This window comes from Dasypus novemcinctus, chromosome 14 (assembly GCF_030445035.2).
Source record: "Dasypus novemcinctus isolate mDasNov1 chromosome 14, mDasNov1.1.hap2, whole genome shotgun sequence".
NCBI lineage: Eukaryota > Metazoa > Chordata > Mammalia > Cingulata > Dasypodidae > Dasypus > Dasypus novemcinctus.
Genome location: NC_080686.1, coordinates 61,281,533 through 61,305,430, shown reverse-complemented (window position 1 = coordinate 61,305,430; position 23,898 = coordinate 61,281,533). Strand labels below are relative to the sequence as shown.

General features: G+C 39.8%; 1 protein-coding gene across 3 annotated transcripts in view; it reads left to right on the top strand.

Annotated features, from left to right (window-relative positions):
- The first annotated feature begins 2,706 nt into the window (after positions 1–2,706).
- The window catches only part of STK3 (serine/threonine kinase 3), a 296,968-nt gene continuing 275,776 nt past the window's right edge, over positions 2,707–23,898 (top strand). For 2 of the 3 annotated variants that reach the window (XM_058275773.2, XM_058275772.2), the window contains exon 1: positions 2,707–2,937. In XM_058275773.2, the coding sequence (XP_058131756.1) occupies positions 2,912–2,937 (26 nt within the window). In that variant the 5' untranslated portion in view covers positions 2,707–2,911. The remainder of the gene's footprint in view (positions 2,938–23,898) is intronic. The other variant, XM_071207934.1, reaches the window with a different exon arrangement.

Below are 23,898 nucleotides of genomic sequence, written 5' to 3'. Positions count from 1 at the left end.
GTTTCCAGTATTATACTGGTCTGGTGCATAGCGCTCTTTGGCACTATGAAACAATGCCAGTCTGGAAGTGATATCCATTGTACATTTGGCTGTACCGAGCCATCATTGGCTGCTGCAGGAGTTTGAAACTGCAACATAGTTCCTTTTAACTTCAGGAGCACAACCAGAGATTTAGTAGATCTCATTATTTTTTGAGAGTTCAGTGCCCAAAGGGACAAGGGAAATGGAGAATTGGGGAAAGTGATTTGCCTTGAGAAGTTCTGTGCTGGCTCCCTGGAGCACAGCTAGTCCTAGGAGACCTCATAAATAGTCTGATCTCATACTCCTTTTTCCCTCAGGTGATCCTGCAGGGTTTCCCTATGATTAGAACCAACCAGAACCCTGAGGGCTTGGGAACCCATTGATGGGAGCCTATACAGGTAAGTCCGCAGGGAGACATCAGGGTGGAGAACTTCAGCAAAATGTGATAAGCGCCACACAAAAGCCACCAGAGTGCTATGGGCATTTCAGGTTGTCTCTTTCACAACTTGAATTTACGTGGGAGGTAGTGCAGTGGAGGTAACAGGGTTGGAGATCGACTGGGATGGCTTACCTGGACGTTAAGGCTGGTGAAATAATTCAGAGCCCATTGTAAAGTATGACAATTTTTATGAAAGATGACTTTTTTGATGAAATACAAAAAGATGGTAGCTGGGCTTGGAATTGAGAATGAGAGTGAGAGGTAGAAGGGGTAATTTTTTTTTAAAGATTTATTTTATTTATTCTCCCCCCCCCTCGTTGCTTGTGCTGGCTGTCTGCTTTCTCTGTCTGTTCATTGTGTGCTCCTCTTTTTAGAAGGCTTGGAGAACCGGGCCTTCCATGTGATGGGCAGGAGCTCAATCACTTGAGCCACATCCACTTCCTAGAATGGGATAATTTTAAAGTGTTAACTTTTTTTAAACACTTTAGTTTTTTGTTGTCTTGCTACTGTGGGTCTTCAATAAATAATCTCATCCACAAAATTTGACTTTAGAATTCAATAATGAATGGCCTTATATTTAAAATAAAGTTTTGGGGGATATGATGGTTTGAAAATAAATTGTGTAATCTTGTTACATAGTAGAATTTAAAAATTCAAAAGGGGGAATAATTGTTGTGGTGGATTGAATTATGTACTCCAACACCAGGCATATACTTTTTTAAAAAATTTATTTTTTAATTGTTTTTTTTGAAGATACATAGATCACAAAAAATGTTACATTAAAAAATATAAGGTTCCCATATACCCCATACCCCACCCCACTCCTCCCACATCAACAATCTCTTTCATCATTGTTGCATATTCATTGCAGTTTGTGAATACATTTTGGAGCACTGCTGCACTGCATGGATCATAGTTTACATTGTAGTTTACACTCTCCCCCAGTCCATTCAGTGGGTTACGGCAGGATATATAATGTCCAGCATCTGTTCCTGCAATATCATTTAGGACAACTCCAAGTCCCGAAAATGCCCCATCATATCTCTTCTTCCCTCTCCCTGCCCTCAGCAACTACCGCGGCCACTGTCTTCACATCAATGCCACAATTTCTTCCATTACTAGTCACAATATTTCTATAGTAATACCAGTAAGTCCACTCTAATCCATATTTTATTCCTCCATCCTGTGGACCCTGGGATGTCCACTCCACCTCTATATCCAGAGGAGGCTTAGATCCCACGTGGTTGGTGGATGCAATCTTATTTTAATCTCCGTTCCTGGTCTTCCAAACCGAGAGCCAATAAATTCCTGTTGTTAAGCCAACCCATAGATAATTGAGGCTAATGTTCATAAAGGTCTTTTATTCAACATTCTCTTCATATTTATTGTTCCACCCTCTGAGAAAACCCTACAGGGCTCTACATCTTGACAATTTCTTAGAACAAGAAAACTCTTTACATAGCTGTTGTATCAGTCATAAGAAAGATATCTATGTATGGAATTTAGGTTAAACAGGATTCACACAATGTGGATACATGAGGGAGTAAAATTAGTGGGGCGAGCATGTTAGGACCATGTTGGGGGAAAAGGGCGCGAAGAGGGAAGAAAACAAACTTTTCATGAGTGCTTTCCTAGGCACCATAATTTGCTAGGTTTGCTTGGTTACCGGATTGAAATAGCCGCAAGACCCGAGCGCGCTACATTTGAGCACTGAGCGATCTCACAGCAGTAATTATTTTCTCTGTAATTAGATACAATTATTTTGAAATGTAGTAAGGAGCTGCCCACAATCAAAATCAAACAAGAAGTTCCAGAAGGATCCTTGAGCTACAAATGTCAAATCGCTGGGGGAAAACATAAGCAATAATTATATACAGAATTAGAGAGGGAAGCCTCGGCAGTCAGTAGTACTTCAAACGGCTTCACAAGATGCTTGGCCTGTACCGCGTTGGGAAATGGAGAGAAATGAGTCAAACCGTTTTGGGACAAACACAGTGAAGGGAAGTGAAACCTGGCAGCCCTGAAACTCACAGCTCGAAGGGTCGTACCCCTCACCGGCCTGGAACAGCTCTAGGTTGCCTCGATTGGACGCTCCTGCAGCCCGCCGCTCCCTCTTTCGCTTCCCTGCGCCGGGGCCGCCCCTTCCCGGCTCTCGGGGCCCACACGCTCGCGGGCCTGGCGGCCGGCCCCGCCCACTCCCCCTGCTCCCGGCCCCGCCCACTCCCCCTGCTCCCGGCCCCGCCCACCTCCCGGCGCCGCTCCGGGCGGCCCAGGCGCTGGGAGGAGCCGCGCTCCGAGGCGGCGGGAGGATCCGCCGCGGAGTTCCTGGGAAGTTGGTCCGAGTTCCTGGAGTTTCTCTCTCTGGCTCCCCGGGCCCTGCCGGCGGGTGTTCCAACTCTTTTCCTCCAGCCTTCGCCGCCCACCAACTCCCTCCTTCTGACCCGGGCCGCCATGGAGCAGCCGCCGGCGCCCAAGAGGTAACCACAGGGGCAGCCGGGAGGAGGAGGGACGCGTCGCGGGCGGCCGCGGGGCGGGGGCGGCTAGGCCCGGCCTGGTCGCGACCCCCTCCCCGCCTTCCGGGTCCGGAGCCGGCGCGCAGAGGGTCCGGAGGCAGTTCCGAGTGCCCCGGCCCCGCCCGTCCACGAGGCGCGGGGACCAGAGGGGGCCCCGAGTCGGTGCCCCGCAGCGCCGGCCTCCCGGCGGCCCGACCTCCTCAGGCTCCGGGCAGGTCGCGTTTTCCCCTCGTGGCAAGTTCACGAAGGCTACGAGACGGAAAGTAGGAAATTACTGAACTTCTGCCGGTCTTGTAGGCGTTCTTGTTAAATGTTCTAAATAACACTTAAAAATTTTTTTAAAGAAGGTTGGTTATTTACAGTTTAAGGAATTATATTAATAGCTACAAATCTGTAAAACTTGTGGATTTGCTGCATTGACAGGTGTTCCCCCCCTCCCCCAGTTAAAAAATATTTATGGATGCAGGACAGGAGGAATCTTAAATTAGAACCACCCCCATATAGTTTTTTGTTTTTCTTCCAGCATGTAGAAATAGTGATGCTTTGATATTCACTGTTAGTTTGTATTTAATCAGTGATGTTGTGTTGGAAATCTAAGAGTGTGCAGTTTGAATTAATATTTGAGATGATCTAAATAAAGGTTCATTGATATAAAGTTCATAATATGCATTTTCCCCTCAAGAATGAATCAACTAATTGATATTGGATAAAGCATTTAACTTCAGTCTTTCATTTTTAATTTATAGAGTAAGGGTACTAATCTCTCAGATAGTGCTGTTGTGATAAAGAGTTCATGTGTTTCGTTACTTAAGAGATCCTTAGATGAAAGGAGCTGTATTCAAGAACATGGAATAATTAAAAAGGTAGGAACTTCAGGAGCTATTGTGAAGTGTTTGATTAGACATGTGAGCCTTAAGGCCTGGAAACCATCTGTTCAGGTGAAAAAAAGGGGCAATTGTGGAGGGATTTCCAGAAGGGACCTTGTATTAGTCAGAGTCCTTAAACTTTAAGGCTTAAAGCAAACCCATTGATAGATTCTTTTCCAGCATTTTGTAAAGCTGGAATATTCTACTACTGACTGATTGGGTACTCCGTTTTAATACTATAGAAGAATATTGGAACTTTTTTTTTCTTTTCTGTTTATGAACGACTGAAGAGGCACCTCTGATATGGTGCCACAAGGCCATGCATAATCTATCTTCTAAGTGTTAACCATCCATTGACGGCAAGATTTTCCCTTATGAAGTGATTGTTTTCTTACCTTCACTTTCCATTTGTGGGAATGCATTTTGAACAACTCTGAATTGAAGTTGAAGCTCCCCATTGAGTAGTTCTACTCTTTTGAGAGTTTCATTATAGGTGAAAGAACCCTTGAGAAGCATTAGAAAATTCTGGAGGAGTCAGGGGGAGGTGGATGGTGATTCCATGGTGATTTATACTTTTCAGAGTGGTGGTTGCACATTTAACAGACTTAGTTTTAGCTTTCTTCAGAGAGACTTAGGTTTATTTAGGAGAGCATTTCTGAAGTATATAAGATAAAAGTGATGTTAATTTCTTATATTTGAATATCCCTTAAAATTTTTTGTAGTATTTTCATATTCATAGTCTCATTTAATCCTTACAGCAGTTCTAGTGGGTAGTTTGGATTTTAGGTATTAATATGCCGTATTATAGATAAGGGCACTAAGAGAGTTTGCAGTTTGCCACATGGAATGCTATGACTGGGATTACTGACAGTGAAGTTTTGTGTTGCCCCTTTGATCATTACCTTCTAATAAAATGTAGCCATTATTTTTGAGGGCACCCTGTTTAACAGGAAGTTTATATATACATTCCTTTATCTAATTGTCCTGAGAAGTAGGAATCCCTGGCTCTGCCACTTGGTAGTTCTAAATTTGTTTCTTCTTCTGTTGTGATGATTAAATGAGATATATGTAAAGCAGTTAGCACAGTGCTCCCTAATGGATTCAGTAATGCTTGCTGTTATTTTATGTTTTCCATATTAAATGAGGCTCAGAGAAATAGAATAACTTGGTCAAAATGGCAGTGGAGCCTGAACATTGGGTCCTATTGCCTGTGAAGGCTGTGTATCTTCTCATCATGTACAGCAGTGCCTCTTTTTGAAACTCACTTGTTTTCTTACTGTTCCATGATGTGGGGGTTACCTTTTTATATACTCTTCAGGTTCCTTTTGCTTGCTCTCTTCATAATTCCTATAAGAATGCCACCTTGTTTTTCTGCTTTGACTAGTACTTCCTTTACATGTCATGTCTATGCTGCTCGTGTTGAAGTCTGTATGACCAGTAGCTGCTTCTCAGTTGGTATTTTTTATTTTCTCATGCAGATCTATTCTTGCATTATCCCATCTCTTTGTCACTAGAGCCTGTCAAATTTCCCATCAAAAGCCTGCAGATTCACTTTTTTCCTTTTCATTCCCAATATTTCCTTTTCATTCCCAACACTGCCTCATGCTTGAATTATATCAGTGCCTTTTAACTGGGCACTTTAGTCCAGAGGTTTTCAAAGGCATTTTAACAGCAGATGGGCTCTATTTGATGTGGGAATATGGCACCAGAACCTGGTTCCCAGTCTCTTAAGTCTTTCCTTTCCCCCCCTTGTCCAATAAAACCTCCTAATGTTCCATATAACACACTTTGCTTAGTTCATCGTGCAATTTAATTTAACAAATTAAATTTAATAAATTTAATAAATCCTGGATTTATTTTGTGTAAACATCACTTCATTATGCTACTCCTATTTTTGGATTAGGGGCACACACTTATCTACTTAGTATCCAAGGCCTTCATCTCTTGGTCTCAACCTTCACTCTGGCATTCTTTTACTATTCTCCGTGTACATCTGTCCTCATGAAGTTTATTGTTTGTTTTTAGGTTATAGCCTTTTGGGTACCCTAAACTTTATCTTTGTTCAAGCTTTTCCTTTAGAAATGTTTGCATTTTTTGCTAGTAATCTTTTAGTCTTCCTGCAAGGCCTGCTTTAAAAAGTATCTTCTTAGTACTTTCTAATCCAATATATTTCTATTCTTAATATCATAGCCATTTGATTATATGCTATCTTCACCTTGTTCTTTTTTTATTATGAAATTTTTGACATACAAAAGATAATGGGGCAAGTTTAGTAAATACTTCCATGTCATCACCCAGTGTAAGAAATAAAATATTACCAATACATTTGAAGCCCCCTATGAAGATCTCTTCTCAGTTGCTTTCCCTCCCATCCCCCAAAGGGTAATCACTGTCCTCAATGGAGTATTTATCCTTCTCTTCATGTCTTTATTCTTGTAGCATGTTGTTCATATGTATAGCACTCTGTTGTAGTGGCAGAGGCTTGGAAGTGAGGCCTAACATTGTGACTGACTTTGAAATTTAGTTCTCTGTGTATCATTCCTCTCCTTTTCTGGGAGTTGGAGATGCCAATGTGCAGATGGGACTGAGAATCATGACTAGAATTCTAGACCATCTGTAAGGCCGCTCTCATCCTCACATTCATTGATTTGTTCTCCTCAACTGGCTTGTCTTAAACAGGCAATAGATGTCACCCATGTCACTGACTTGAGGTACCAGAATGGCTTTTTGATTCCCCAAATATCCTTAACAGGTCTGTCATAGAGATCTTCAGAAGTCCTGATTAAAATCTTCTGGGCAGAGAAATCCATTAAATGGCTATTAGCATTTTGGTAAGGTACTAATTATTATCAGATTTCTTTGTAGGGGAATAGCTATCTGAGAGAAAAATGGACACAGAATAATTAAATTTTGGTAGGTAGAAAGGCCTAGAATATGGCCTATATACTGTGTAGGACACTCATAGAAGGGGAGATAGGTCTCTATGATAGACAGGTGGGCTGCACGAGAACTCTAGTTGCTGGAGGGAAGATAGTTACCTGCTTGTCAAAGAGAGGATGGGATATCATTCCTAGAGATATACACATACACACACATATATATACCCACATATATACATACACATACGCTTTATTGGACAGGCCTTATTCCTCAAATAAATTACAGGATTAGTAATTACTTAAAATTTGTTGACAAGGTATAACTGGAAGAAAAAGGTGGTATGGAACAGTGAGAACACTGGGAGAGTAATAAAAACAAGGGAGTAAGCCACCAAAGCTTATTCCCAAGATAGATGAGGAGGATTCTTCGATTTGAAATTTTGTGGGGGAAAGTCATAAATGAAAAGTGATGGTAAGAAAACTGTTACTTCATAAGAGAAAGTCTTTCTCTGAATGGACAGATTATCAGTTGGAAGATAATTATGGAATGAAAAATCAAAGGTAAAGAGATGAGGATATAAAACGGTAAATGAAAATTAATACAGCCCTCAGCATGAAGAACCCACATCAACCTGTAGCATTGTAGCTGTGACCTTAGACCAGAAATTGTGAATGAATATAAACAGATAGCAGGGAATTCTCAACCCTCAGGAGTTGAGGAGGGTTGGACAAATCGATGAACCAGATGAGTCGAATACCAGAAAAATTGTGAAGATGTTGTAATGAGGAGTGGATTTCATTTTTGTTTCTATTCCTAATTCACGTATCCTAGGAATGTTAGAAAATGAAATTCTTATATGCTTACTCTTGGAGAGATGCACTAAGTGGAGATGTCTTTGAGAAGATTAACTCTAAGAACTCTTAAGAAAACAGGAGGAGGGCCTGGGAAAGGTTCTCAGCAGTAGAGGCAGGAAGGTGGACAACAGGGTGTTCTAAGTAGTCCAAAGGAAAAAGAACTGAGCAAACAGGATCATCTTGCATTAAGAACCTGGTCCCTAAAGTGCATACTGCTCTCCCTTCAGCTTTTCTTGGTTAATTTGGGGTGGCACCAAATCCGTTAGAATTGGTTTGGGTCCTGTAGATGGGAACACTTGATTGGCACTTCCTTCCTGTAGAGTGGTGTGAGACTTAAAATCTGGAGCAGGTCCTGGTGAGCAAACTTCAGTTGCACGTAGCAGAGAAACTCAATTTTAAGCCAATCTAGGCAGTGATTAATTTATCCATTGTTCCTTAAAGTCTGAGATATATACTAGTACTAAAGAATTTGTTAGAAATGTAAAGAAAAAGCATAAATAATATGTGCAGCACACAAGCTAGCTTGAAATTTTTCTTTAAAAAATTTTTTTCTCTTCCCCTCCCCCACCCTGCTGTTTTTGCTGTCTGTGTCCATTTGCTGTGTGATCTTTTGTATCTATTTCTCTTTTTGTTTTCTCTTCTTGTCTTTCTTCTTTAGGATTCAGTGGAATTCAATCCTGGGAACATCTGATGTGGAGAGAGGTTTCCTGTCAATTATGCCACCTCAGTTCCTGGTTTTTGCTGTGTTTCACCTTGACCTCTCCCCGTTGTCACTCTTTTGTTGAGTCATCATCTTGATGTGTAACTCACTTGCACGGGCACTGGCTCACTGTGTGGGCACTCGGCTGCCTGCACAGGCACTCGGCTTGCCATGCAGCAGTGGCTCACCACATTGGCACTCACATAGGTACTCAGCTAGCCATGTGGGTGCTCATGTGGGCACTTGGCTCACCACATGGGCCCTTGGCTCGCCATGTGGGCACGCGCATGAACACTCAGCTCGCCACGTGGGCACTTGGCTCACCATGTGGGCACTCGACTCACTGCGCGTGCGGGCACTGGTTCGCTGTGCAGGCACCCTTTTGCTTCTTCTTTTTCACCAGGAGGCTTCAGGGATCTATCCTGGGTCCTCCTATGTGGTAGGCGTAGGCCTTATCACTTGAGCCATATCCGCTTCCCCGTTTTTCCGAAGTAAACTAAATGCTCATTCCAGAAATATGTATTAGTAAAATTTTAATAAAAGGTTCAAATTGAACACTTCTTGTTTGGATCTGAAGGAGAAAAAAGTGCTCAGAATTTATGAAGAATTTCATTTTTTTGATTTCAAAGAGATCTGTGGTGAACTTGAGGTACTTTCATTGCAGGCCATTGTATGTTAGTGACTCTCATTTTTTTTTTTTAACATTCCTGACAGGTAATAAATATATTTTATCTGAGACTGAGTGCAGACCCATATATACATAAAACTCAAACAGAAGTTCATGAAATGTACTGTGTGCAATGTTTTTTGATATTTTTCTGATAATCTGTTTTATTTGATTAAAAATATTGGCCATAATCCACAGAATTATTTTTATGACCCACTAATGTTTAAGATCTGCAGTTTGAAAAAACACTGTTGGCATATACATGGTGACAGTCAGGAAACAGATTTCATTTTCAAATCCATCCTGATACTTATAAGTGATGATGGCATTGCCAGAGGAATCCAGAGTGGTGTTATTGTAACAAACCTATTCATACTGTAGAGATGTTTTTTATGATTCTAGAAAAGGGAAGAAGCAAAGGAGAGAGAAGAAACTACTGTTTAAACACTACTGTATTCTGAATATTTTATGTACTAAGTATGGGAAAATGCAAAATGACTGTGATGTCTGATGGAGTTTACAAAGGAAAATGTAATGCATGAAGAAGGCAGGGGTTCATTTGCCTTCTGGTGTAAACTGACCCGGTGCATAGGAAACATTCAGCTATAATTTTTTTTTTCCTAAGGTATCATGGTCGGAATTGAACCCAGGACTTCGTATGTGGGAAACTGGCACTCAACCAATGAGCCACATTGGCTCCCCTGAGTTGGGTTTTTTGTTTGTTTGCTTGTTTTTTTTTTGTTTTTTAGGAGGCACTGGGGATTCATCCTGTGACCTCCCATGTCAGGCACTCAGCTGCTTGAGCTACATCTACTCCTCCAGCTATAATTTTGATGACCTCAGTTTCTTACTGCCTACTAGTTCCACCCTCTCTAAATACCAAAGGTCTTTCTCTTAAGAGAAAATTTATGCTACTGATTGAAACTTTTTAGCCTTTCCCCAGGCTTCATTTTGTTGTAATTTTATTTGAATTGCCATATGTGTTGGGATTTCTAATTTTAAGAAGCTTTTAGCTCTTAGAGCAAAGAGTCTAAATTTAAAATGTCTTATTACGTTTTTTCTCCATAGACTCTCAAGTTGAATAAATGAAAGTAGCAGATAAGTAAGCCGACATATATAAATATTGAAAATGAGATCATTGTTTGAATGCCATGGATATTAAGGGGCAGATTTTTTTTTTAAAGATTTATTTTTTTATTTATTTCTCTCCCCTTCCTCCCCCCCACCCAGTTGTCTGCTCTCTGTGTCCATTTGCTTTGTGTTCTTCTGTGACCACTTCTGTCCTTACCAGTGGCACCGGGAATCTGTGTTTCTTTTTGTTGCATCATCTTGTTGTGTCAGCTCTCCATGTGTGCGGTGCCATTCTTGGGCAGGCTGCACTTTCTTTCACGCTGGGCGGCTCTCCTTACAGGGCGCACTCCTTGCGCATGGGGCTCCCCTACGCGGGGGACACCCCTGCGTGGCACGGCACTCCTTGTGCGCATCAGTACTGCACGTGGGCCAGCTCCACACGGGTCAAGGAGGCCCGGGGTTTGAACTGCCGACCTCCCATGGGGTAGGCAGATGCCCTATCCATTGGGCCAAGTCCGCTTCCCAAGTGTCAGATTTTTTGAACTTCATAAACCTGTATCAAAAGAAAGGTCTTGAAAAATGACCTTATAGCTAAATGAGAATTATTGAAAATTGTTAGCATCAATTATAATTAATTAGGATAGATGCACAAGAGGTGGTATTGTGGATTCTGAATTTGTCTATACAGTTTATGTGATAACAGACATCTTAGTGAAGAAGTGAAACTGAGCTAAGTTTTCACATGTTTCCAGCTGTTTTGATATACACATGTATACATACATACATACATGCATACATATATTTAAATAATTGGGGAAATTGTTAAGCATTTGAGATTCCAAGGATGGGTTAGTTCCTGTATTCAAAATGTAGAATATTCTTCTTTGTTTCGATAATCTTTTCATCTTTAGGATTTTTTTTGTTTTCTGAAATCATGGGACTTAGAATCCTATAGTTGAAAAGACATGAAAGTTAAAATTATTTTTCTTTGTAATTTTTTTTTGTAATTTGTAATTACCAAATTTTTTTTTCTAACTTTGTAATTTATATAAAATTTTTAATATATTTGAGGAAAACATACTGAGGACAGTGGGACTCAGAAACAGTTGTAAACTAGAGCTCTTGGGGATGGTTTCTCTGACATGAAAGTCTGGATGAATAATTTTTACAGGGCATGCTTTAAAAGATATTTGACAAAATGTCATATCATTGGGGTTTGTAGCTTAAATTCTGCTTCAGCATTTGAAAATGCTTAGATATTCCTTCTAAATAATAAACATTTATTGTGGACTCCTGTGAGCTGGCCACTGTGTTGGGCTTTGGAAATTCAAAAGTTAAAGGCAAGGAAAACAGATGTGGCTCAACCAATTTGGGGCTCCTGTCTACCATATCGGAGGTCTAGGGTTTGATGCCGGGGTCTCCTGGTGAGGGCAAGCTAGCCCATGTGGCAAGCTGGCACACGCTGGAATGCTGCCCTGTGCAGGAGAGTCCCCCTGCTTGGGAATGCCGCCCACACGGGAAAGCTACCCGGTGCAGGAGTGCCGACCAACACTGAGAGCTGGTGCAGCAAGATGATGCAGCAAGAGACGCAGAAGAGAGAAAATAAGAAGACATAGCAGAGAAGCGGGTGTGGCTTAACTGATAGAGCAGCCGTCTACCACGTGGGAGGTCCAGGGTTCTAAACCAGGGCCTCCTGGCCCATGTGGTGTGGCCCATGTTCTGTGCTGTCCTCCTGGCCCATGTCCTGTGCTGCTGTGTGCAAGGAGTGCCATGCCATGCAGGGGCGCCCCCGCATAGGGGAGCCCCATGTGCAAGGAGTGTGCCCTGCAAGGAGAACCCCCCCCGTGAAAAAAGTGCAGCCTGCCTAGGAGTGGTGCTGCACACACGGAGGGCTGATGCAAGATGATGCAACAAAAAGAGACAGATTCCTGGTGCTGCTGAGAATGCAAGTGGACACAGAAGAGCACATAGCGAATGGACACAAGAGCAGACACTGGAGGAGGGGGTTGGGAGGGAATGGGAGAGAAATAAATAAAATTAAATCTAAGAAGACATAGAAGAGGGAGTTGAGGGAGTGCAAGAGAATAATCACATCCCTTCCACTCTGGAAGGTCCTAGGATCGGTTCCTGGAGCTGCCTAATGAGACTGCAAGCAGATACAGAAGAACACAACAGCAAATGGACACAGAGAGCAGACAACGGGGAACTTGGGGAGGGGAGAAATAAATAAAAAATACATCTTTAAAAAAAAAGAAAAAAAAAAGTTAAAGGCAATTTAGAAGAGCCAGAACATAGGATAGCATGAGATGGTGATTTTCAAATTTAGTCCTTCCAGAAAAGTATTTTGTGTATCTCTGTCCCTTTTAGATATGTCTTGGGGTATTTTTAATAATAAGGAACAGAAACCTATTAAATAAGCTCAAATAAAAAGAGTTTACTGGAAAGAAAAAGCAGAATATTAGAAGCAGGTTGTAGGACCTCTAGTTGGCCATGATGGTGGTGTGAGCATCTCCATAGTGCTCTTCCCTCACAGAATCTTTGAACAACTAGCAAAAACTGGCAAAACCATTTTTCTTTAAACTCTAGAAAACAAAGTATTGCACTAACTAGGGGAGTACTGAATCAAGAAAATGTAGCTTTAAAAACAGTAGGACAGGGGGACATTACTACTGACCCTGCTGAAATAAAAAGGAGTATAAGAGGATAACTGAATAGCTGTATGCCAATAAATTAGATAAGCTAGATGAAATGGACAAATTCTTAGAAGTGCAAACTATTTGCATTGACTTAAGAAGAAATAGATAATCTCAGTAAACAAATTACTGATAAAGAGATTGAATCAGTGATTAAAAATCTCCCAACCAAGAAAAGCCCGGGACTAGATGGTTTCATAGGGGAGTTCTACCAAACATTCCATGAAAATTTATCTCCGATTGTGCTCAAACTCTTCCAAAAAATTGAAGAGGAGGGAATACTCCCTGACTCATTCCATGAGGCCAACATCACTCTCATACCAAAGTTGAATAAAGATACCATAGGAAAAGAAGACTACAGACCAATATTTCTAATATATATAGATGGCAGAATCTTCAACAAAATACTAGCAAACCGAATTCAACAGCATATTAAAAGAATTTTACACCATGATCAAATGGGATTTATCAGCCTTTTAGGCAAGGGTGGTTCAATATAAGAAAATCAATTAATATAATTAATGTGCATAACAGAATGAAGGGAAAAAAACACATGATGATCTCAATTGATGCAGAAAACGCATTGACAAAATCCAGCACCCTTTCGTGGTAAAAACAACACTAGGAATAAAAAGAAACTTCCTCAACAAGAGAAAGGATGTAAATGAAAAGCCCACAGGCTAACATCCTACTTAATGGTGAAAGACTGAAAGCTTTCAGTCTAAGATCAGGAACAAGTCAAGGATGCCAGTTATCACCTCTGTGATATTCACCATTGTACTGGAAGTTCTTGCCAGAACAATTAGGCAAGAAAAATAAAAGGTATTCAAGTTGGAAAGGATGAGGTAAAAATGTGCCCTATTTACAGATGATATCTTATGTACAGAATATCCTGGAAAATAAGAATCCTCCACAAAAATCTAGTAAACTTATAAAGATATTTCTCTAAGTCCAAGAGAGGGAGTTAAGCTAATTAGACAGGGACTCAATAGTTAATTTATCAGTATGACTTATATGCTCTTACATAGGACTTAAAGCTTGTGCGACATTATGAGAGTGATCGGGAGTATATGCACAACATTAAACATTATACATTGAGAAGGTCTTGTTCCAAACTTGTCATTGGGTTGTATTCTGCCATGCCAACAAGGTATTACATGCTGTCTAGTTTGCAGGAGTTATAGTCTAAGGAACAATAAGAGGCAGATCATGCTGGTCTTACAGTATACAAGCAACATTTTTTTAGTGGATAACAGAATACTAGATAAAGGTGTGTTGACTTCTCCAGCTATTATTGAAGAGCTGTCTGTTTTTCCCTTCAGTTTTGCCAGAGTTTGCCTCATGTATTTTGGGACACCCTATTTATGACTGTTATTTCTTCCTGGTGGATTGTTCCTTATATTAATATATAATTGCTTTCTATGTCTCTTTTCACTTTTTTGCATTTAATATCTGTCCAATATTAGTATAACTACCTTTGCTCTTTTTTGGTTACTGTTTGTGTGGAGTATCTTTTTCCAACTTGTCACTTTTAGCGGGTTTGTATCTCTGGGTTTAAGGTTAGTCTCTTGTAGTCAGCGTATGTATGGCTTATTTTTTTCTTTAATCCATTTTGTTGGCCCGTATTTTTTGATTGGGAGTTTAATCCATTCATATTCAATGATGTTATTGTAAATGCTTTATTTAACTCCCTCATTTATTCTTTGGTTTCCATATGTCATATCTTATTTTCATCTGTCTTTTTACTCTTTTGGTTATCCTTTCTGCTATTCTTGCCTGCTATACTTTTTCCACACGTCTTTCCTGACTTTTTCTTTCGGGATGTAAGGCTGTCTTTAGTACTTACTGCAATGGGAGATTCTTTTTTACTAACTCTCCCAGTTTCTATTTGTTTATGAATATTTTAACTTACTTTCATATTTAAAGGACAATTTTGCTAGATAAAGTATTCTTGGTTGGCAGTTTTTCTCTTTTAGTATCCTAATTATGTCATACCACTGTCTTCTTGCCTCCTGGTTTCTTTTGAGAAATCTGCATTGAGTCTTAATGGGCATCCCTTGTATATGATGGTTTGCTTCTCCCTTGCTGCCCTCAGAATTTTCTCTTTCTCTTTGACATTCTTAGTAGTATGTGTTTAGGTCTATTTGGATTTATTCTGATTGGGGTACACTGTGCTTCTTGGACATGTAAATTCATTTCTTTCATGAGAGTTGGGAAATTTTCAGCTGTAATTTCCTCAGTTACTCTTTTTTGCCCCTTTTCCCTTCTCTTCTCCTTCTGGAACACCCATCATCACATGTATGATGTTGTGCTTTGTGTTATTCAACTCCCTGAGCTTCTACTCAGTATTTTCCATTTTTTTCTTTCTGTTCTTTTCTCTCTTCACTTTCATCTGTTTCGTACTGTATCTCTTATTCCTTCCTCTATCATTTTGAGTCTGCTCTTTTTTGCCTCTAATGTCGTTTTTGTTCTCACCTATTGTGTCTTTCATTCCCATGAACTCTGTTCCTTTTCTATTCAGGATTTCACGTTCTTCTTTGTGCTTGATCAGTGACCTCTTGATATCCTTTATCTTTTTAGCCATTTCGTCTTTCAGTTAATTAATTTGATATTGGAAATCTGTATGAATCTTGTTGATTTAGTTGTCTCAAATTCTGTATCTCATCTGGGATTCTTATATATTCCTTTGCTTGGGTCATTTCTTCCATTTTCTTAGTATGGCTTGTAATTTTTTGCTGATGTCTAGACATCTGATTATGATGGTGGGTTTACTCTGATGCTGTTTCTCTTTCGTAGGGATTTAATGGCAGGAGGCTGTGTGTTACTGCCCTTCTTTGATTCTTGGTTTAACCTGATCTAGATCTTTAGGGTTATCCCTGTTAGTTGCTCATATCTGGGCCAAGGACCCAGTAATGGGTTGGAGACCCGCTTCCAAGGCCCTTAGGGAGGAAGGTTGTAAAGGCCAATGAAGCGTCACATATTCACTTTTAATTTCCTTGTATGCACTTTCTTGGTCCGCCAGCAGATGACACTCTTTGGCAGGCTGCTCAGTCCAAGGCCTGGTGGAAATGTGTTTGCTGCAACACTGACCGCAACAGTGTGACAGAGGATCCTTCCTGAAGGGTATTCAGAACCTAGCAGTTCAGCCTTTCTAAGAGGCTGTTCTCCAACCTTTGTTGGCAGCCCTCTCCATTTTCCAGGGTAGGAAATAATTCCACTCCCCTCCGTTTTCTTAGTAACCAGTTCGGTCAGTAGGGAGGGTGACTGAGAGCGTTGAGTCTCTTTAGTCCCTTGCTGGCTTCCAGGGCAAACAATGGCCTGGCCCTTTCTGGCCTGGAAGGATTCTGGGACACAGCAGACCGAATTTGTGGGTCAGAAACTGAGTCAGCCCTAGGCTTTATCCTTCCCTCTCCAGAGGGCATCCCTGTGGTCCCCTCTCTCTGTAGCCACTGGCTCGAGGCCTGAGAATTCAAAAATTGTTGTAGGGTGGGGGAAGAGTGCCAGTGGCTGCAGCTGCAGCTTCTACTCACTGTCTTTCTGTTGAGAATTTTTTCCTGTGTCCCTCTCTTTTGAGTGGTGTCCAGGCTTTCCCTGGTGTCCTAAACTCTAGGACTACTTTTTCCCCAGGCTATTTCTGCCTGTCCTCTAGCTAGTTTTTGGAAGAGATGAGATTCCCATGTCTTTGTAATCCGCCGTCTTCCTGCAAGTCTCCTCTGTCAGGTCCTTTCTTCAAACATTCTTTTTTTTTTTTTTAAAGATTTATTTTTTATTTATTTCTCGCCCCTTCCCCCCGCCCCTGTTTTCTGCTCTCAGTGTCCATGCACTGTGTGTTTTTCTTTGTCTGCTTGGATTCTTGTCAGCGGTGCCAGGAATCTGTGTCTCATTTTGTTGCATCATCTTGCTGCGTCAGCTCTCCGTGTGTGCAGCACCACTCCTCGGCAGGCTGCCCTTTTTTTTTTCCCCCGCACTGGGTGGCTCTCCTTATGGGGCGCACTCCTTGCATGTGGGGCTCCCCTATGCAGGGACACCCTTGCGTGGCAGGGCACTCGTTGTGCACATCAGCACTGCGTGTGGTTCAGCTCACCACATTGGTCAGGAGGCCCTGGGTTTGAACCCTGGATCTCCCATGTCGTAGGCGGATGCTCTGTTGAGCCAAATTCGCTTCCCCAAACATTCTTTTTTTTTAAGAATAGTCATATATTGATAAAAGATTTAAAATGTATGTTCCATTCAACAAGATTCCTCATGCTCTTAAGGCTTGTTTTATGGCCTAAGTATATAGTCTGTCCTAAAGAATGTTCCATAGATGCTTGAGAAGAATCTGTATTCTGTTGTTGGGTTGATGTCTAATAGGTCTAGTTGGTTCTACTGCTGTTCAAGTCTTGTATTTCCTTGTTGATATTCTGCCTAGTTTTTCTGTTCATTATTGAAAGTGAAGAACTGAAGCCTCTATTAATATTCAGTTGTCCTTCAGTGCTGTCAGTTTTATGCTTCATGTATTTTGGGGTATTTTGTTAGACATATATATGTGTATAGTTGTTACTCCTTCCTGATGAATTGACCCTTTTATAAAATGTCCCTCTTTATCTCCAGTAACATTTTGTTGTTGTTAAAGTCTATTTTGTGTGATATAGTATAATGATTTCAAATTTCTTATGGTTGCTGTTCACATGGAGTATCTTTTCTATCCTTTTACTTTTTAAAAAACATTTTTGTGCCTTTATTATCCTTTTACTTTTTAAAAAATATATTTTTTATTTTTTTAAAAAGATAGATTACACAAAATGTTACACAAAAAAAATATAAGGGATTGCTATATGCCCCACTCCGCACACCTGCCACCCTTCCTTTAGCACATTAACAACTTCTTTCATTAGTGTGGTACATTCACTGCAATTGATGAACACATTTGGAGTATTGTCACTAAGCACAGATTATAGTTTACATTGTCGTTTACACTCTATCACACGCAATTCTGTAGGTTATGGCAGGATATATAATGGTCTATATCTTTGTTGTTGCAATGTCATTCATCTTCATTCTTTTGTAAATGTCTTTAACTCTCTTGTCTCATCTCTTCTATGGTATCTGCCTGTCAAAATGCTAACTCTGGATGAGTTCTACTCTGCCTTCTTGCCTATCTTCAGACTTCTCATCAGGGCTGGAGAAAATGTGTAACCTTAAATATGGCCATTTTAAATTCATGTTCTCTAACCTCAACAAGCCCTCCAGCGTTGCCTAGTAATTTAGTCATATTTCTTTTTTTAAATTTTTTGTTATTATCTACTCTCTCCATTTCAAATTTAGTAAAATATCTTAAAATTTCATTTTTAACTTCCTCACTCTCAGCAGGTGACTTACCCTTTTATTCATAGAGCACATAGAAACTGATACATGAGAACTTTCTCAGCTTTCTGCCACCAACCTATATAACCTTACCTGTAATTCTGCCCATCCTTTCTTCTTTTTTTCTCTCCTCATATATTGCAAGATAAGTCTCCAATTCCCCATGATTAAGGCAAACCCATCCACATGTGCTTTGGATCCCATCCCTTCCAACCTTTTCAAGGACATCCTTTAGTAATTGTCTCTTCTTGTCTCCTGTTTTTTTCCCCCCCTCCAATTTTTCCTTATTTTCACTAATTCATCCCAAACAATAAATAAACCTGTTCAAGTATTTTCCATAGGTTTTTGTTTCTTTTTCCTTTGTCTTCTTTTTCAAACTCATGTCTCTAATCTCTTATCCTTTCTAGAAACTTCAAGTGAGGAGTGAACCGTAATTGTTTTTTCCTGCTTCTTCATTTTATCCCATTATCTCAAACTGTTGCAGTCTGGCTTTGGCCTGTATTGTTTCATTAAATTACTCTTGCTGTAACTACGAATAATTTTCTTACCACTAAATTTAGTGGACACTTTTTTGTAAATTGATTTTATTGAGGTATAATTTATATCCAATAAAATGGAATTTTGGCCTGGCTTTTAAAAACTTTTTGTTTTGAAATAATTTCAAACTTACAGGACATTTGCAAAAATAATACAAAGTCCATTCATCGAACTCCAACGTATCCCCCCACCCACATACCCATATCCACCAACTTTCAACATTTTACCTCATTTGACCTGGCCTTTTTTGCTCAACAATAATGATTTTGAGATTTGTCTGTGATTTTGAATGTAGTCTATTTTTATTACTGAATAACATTCTCTTATATGGATTTGCCATGATTTTTTTATTCATTGGTAGGGCATTTGAATTTTTTTTTTTTTCTTTCAGTGTTTGGGTGTAATTTTGAATAAGGCTGCTGTGAACATTTGTGTACAGGTCTTTGGTGGACATATATTTTAATTTTTCTTGGGTAAATACCTAGGAGGGAGTAGTGGAAATAGCTGAATTGGATAAGTATATGTTTAATTTTATAAGAACTGCCAAATTGTTTTCTAAAGTGACTGTAATTTTGCACTTGCAACAGCATTGTATGAGCGATCCCCTTGTTTTACATCCTTGCCAATACTATGTTTTGTTTGTGTTTTAATTTTAGGGTATATAGTGGTATTTAGTGTGTGGTTCTATTTTCATCTGATGACTAAAGATGTTAAGCATCTTTTCATATGCTTATTAATTGCTGTATATCTTTGGTGAAGTGTCTGTACAAATGTTTTGCCCATTTTTATATTGAGTTTTTGTTTTATTGGTCGTAAGAGTTCTTTTATATATTCTAGTTATACTTCCTCTATCTCATATGTGATCCTTCTCTCCGAAGTCACTTGGAATAGATAATACATGTTTGTATTTTTTATTGTGGAAAAATACATGTAACATAAAACTTACCATTTTAACCATTTTAAAGTATGCAATTCAGTGGCATTAAATACATTTGCAATATTACACAACCAATTACTCCTGTCTAGTTCCAGAAATTTTTCATCATTCCAACCAGAAATCCTGTCTGTTATGCAGTCACCCCCTACTCCCCACTCCCCCCAGCCCCTGGCAACCATGAATTGGCTTTCTGTCTCTATGGATTTGCCTCTTTTGTATATTTCATATAAATGGGATAATACAGATATTGGAGCTATCATACAGGAACTTTAAAGTTGTAATGACTAAAATATTTAAAATGTTTGGTGGATGGGCTTCATGTGTAAACAGAATGGGCAGTTTAGCAGAGTGACGGAAATTATAAAATTGAGTCAAACTGAAATGCTAGAAATAAAAAAGTACAAAATAAGAAATGAAGGATTCAGTTTGGTTGATAGTATTAAGTCTTCTGTATTACCGATTTTCTGCAAACTTTTTGTATCAATTACTGAGAGAGGAGTGTTGAAATCGCCAAGTATTATTTTGGGTTTGTCTTTTTGTCCTTTTTATTCTTTCAGTTCTTGCTGTATGATTTTTAAAAAATTTATTTTTATTGTCTTTTTTTTTTTTAAAGATATATAGATCACACAAAATGTTGCATTAAAAAAATATAAGAGGTTCCCATATATCCCACTCCCGTCCCTCCTCCCATATCAACAACCTCTCATCAGTGTGGCACATTAATTGCATTTGATGAATAGATTTTGGAGCACTGCTATACTGCATGGATTATAGTTTACATTGTAGTACAGTCTTCCTCTGTTCAGTGGGTTAGGCAGGATAAATAATGTCTTGGATCTGTATGATTTTTAAGCTGTTTTAGTGTGCTTACACATTTAGAATTGTTAAATCTTTTTTTTTTTTTTAAGTACTGGGGGACAGGGATTAAACCTGGGACCTTATATGTGGGAAGCCGGTACTCAACCGCTGAGCCACATTGGCTCCCTGAGTTGTTTTTTTTGTTTGTTTTGCTTGTGTTACCGGATTTTATCTAGGTTCTTGGCTATGCTGCAGAAATGAATTTCAAGAGCACGCTGGGTGAATTAGGTTGGTAATTTATTCAGGTAGGGGGGGAAGAGAAATGGGAGAAAATAACAGAGCAGGGGTCCCAGGTAGAGAGGAAGAGGGTGGAAAGGGATAAAGAGGATTGATTTACAAGCTACAATTTCCCCATTATAGATTATAAATCCCCAGGTTTACTTGTGTGACCACATGGCCGAGGAAAAGTGGTGAGAACAGCACATAGATGTCAAGAACATGTCCAGAAGCAAGAGAGCAGGGCAAGAGAGAGCTCAGGCCTTGTGGTCTCCTTTATAAACTATTAATTATTCCAGCCCTTTGCTAATGGTGGGGTAGGGGTTCCAGCTGTTTGCTGTTTTGATTGATTACCTATCAGTCCCCTAGTGAGGACCCAATGATAAAGTCCCTAGGGAACATCTGGGCTTTTCTTTGTATCCAGAAAAAGTCTTTGTTCTGGATTGCAGAAACCTGGGAATGGGAGTCTTTCAGCAGTGACCCTGGGGGTTACTGAAGTCCACGTGGACTCTCTGCCAGGTTCCAGCTCTGTCTATTAATTTCCTATCTTATTACCTGCTTCACTTGTTGTTTTGTTTTTTTTTAGGAGGTGTGGGGAACTGAACCCGGGACCTCCCATACATGAAGCAGGCACTCAACCGCATGAGCCACATCCTCTCCCCTTTTATGTCTTCTCAATACATTGACCCTTTATCATTGTGAAACCTCCTCTTTATCCCAAGTTATATTCATTTTTCTCCAGTCTTCTTTCCCTGATATTAGTGATAGCCATACTATTGTTTTGAATAGTTTAGTATGTGTATCTTTTTCCATCCTTTCACTTTTAACCTTTGTGTCTTTATACTTAAGGTGAATTTCTTGTAGATAGCATGTAGTTGGGTCTTACTTTTTAAATCTAGTCTCATCATCTTTCTCTTTTTATTGGGGTGATTTTGAATGTATGTATTTAATGTAATTACCAATACAGTTTGGTTAACTTCATTTTATTTTTTTGAAAAATTTTCTGGTGGTCGTTCTATGGATTACAATATGCATCTTTATTACAATCAACTTCAGGCTAATACTGACTTAATTTTTTTTGTATACGGTGAATTTGTGTCAATATAGCTCCATTTTCTCTCCCCTCCTTTGTGTTATTGTCATATATATTACATCTATAGATATTATAGTTGGAATATTTTGGTATTACAATTAATTCTTTAAACAGCCTTACATATAAAAACAATACCCTTTTGGGGGATCTATCTAATGACCTTGTATTCAGTGAACTCTGTCTACTCTCGCTGGTGAAAGAGATTCTCAGACCTCTGGGGATTGTTCTCTTTACCTCCTTGGTCCTTTTTTTCCCCTTAGGAAATAGTGCTTGCCAGGCAAGCTTGTGTGACTTGGTATTCAGCCAAATAAATACTCAAGGGATCTCCTAGGGAGATTGCTGGACCTCTTTCTCTGCATAACTCCTTTTTCTCAGGTATCCTGTAATGCAAATTCTAGTTGCCTTGGTCTCCTTAAACTCAGTCTCTTTCTTCATCAGCAAGATTGCTGGGCTCTGTTTGTATTCTCCTTTCCCTGTGCCACAGTGGGGAGATTTCTTTTGGCTGGAAAGCCTAAGTGATGGTAGGGCTCATCATATTTCTTTCTTTTGATTCAGAGATCTCAGTCCTACACTGTTTCGTGCCCAATGTCTGAAAATAGCTGTTTCCTATATTTTGTTGAGTTTTTAAGTTGCTTACTTAGACAGGTAACCTAGGGATTCTGTTACTCTCTGGTAGTCAGAAGTGGATGTTTCACAATGGACACTTTCAAATCTTTGTTATTTGAACTTCCAGTAGCTTTTGACATGGTTGGATGCTCCCTCTTTGTCATTCATAAGTTCTCTTCTTAAATATTTGTGTGTTCCTGGGATCTATTCAGTCTTTCGCCCTTATTTCTCTTTAGACATTTTCTCGATGATTTTGTCCCTTTTCAGAGATGTCTTCAGGCTCCATCTATTTGCTTATGACACTACAATATCTCTCTCTTGGGATTCGTATAGTCAGTTGCTTACTGGAAACCTACTTTTTTTGTTTTTAAAGATTTATTTATTGTATTTATTTCTCTCCCCTTACCTCCCCCCGTTGTCTGTTCTCTGTGTCCATTTGCTGCGTGTTCTTTTTTCCTTTTCTGTTGTTGTCAGCGGCACAGGAATCTGTGTTTCTTTTTGTTGCGTCATCTTGTTGTGTTAGCTCTCCGTGTGTGCAGCGCCATTCCTGGGCAGGCTGCACTTTCTTTGGCGCTGGGCAGCTCTCCTTAAGGGGTGCACTCCTTGCGTGTGGGGCTCCCCTACACAGGGGACACCCCTGCGTGGCAGGGCACTCCTTGGGTGCATCAGCACTGCGCATGGGCCAGCTCCACAGGGGTCAAGGAGGCCTGGGGTTTGAACCGCGGACCTCCCATGTGGTAGACAGACGCCCTAACCACTGGGCCAAGTCTGCTTCCCTGGAAACCTACTTTTATATGCTAAAATCAAACATCATATTTCCCCCAAACTTCTTTTTTCTAGTGTTCCCTAGCTTAGTAAATGGCTAATTAAGATAAAATTAAGAGTCATCCTTTACTTTTCTCTTTCCTTTATTACCCCATATTTAATCATAGCCACTTCCTGTTGATTCTGTCTCTTTGTATCTTGAATAGCCAATCTTCTTGCCATTCTAACTGCCAGTACTACATTCCATGCTTCCATATTTTGAATAACTTCCTAACTGGTTTCCTTTGTCCACCCATGCTCACAGCAAATTCTTTCTCTACATTACAAGGAAAGTGATCTTTTAAAAATAGAGTTCCTTAACATGGTTTAAAAGGTCCTTTTAATCTGACCCTGCTTACCTTTATGTGGCTGGTTACTTAACTTTATGCTTTAGTCATACTCTATTTTTTTTTTTTTTTGGAAGGTACCAGGGATTGAATCTGGCACTTCATACGTGCGAAGCAGGTACTCAACTATTGAGCTACACTTGCTGTGTCTGAATTGTTTTTGGTTTGCCAAACATACAATGCATAATCTCTCATTTCTTGCTTCCAAATATTGGTACCAGCTGTACCAATGGTGGGCAATTGAAAAACCAAACAGGAAAGACCCTTTTTGTGTGGCAGTCAGACACAAAACTAAAAATCCATAAGCACAGTCAAAATACAAGTGAAAAATATTTGCAACCCCCAAACACCTAATTTCCCTTGTATACAGGTAAGCAAAATACCAAAACCCAGTAGAAAAATGAGCAAAGAACATGAATAGGTGGTTCAGTTTCATAATTATATGAAAAG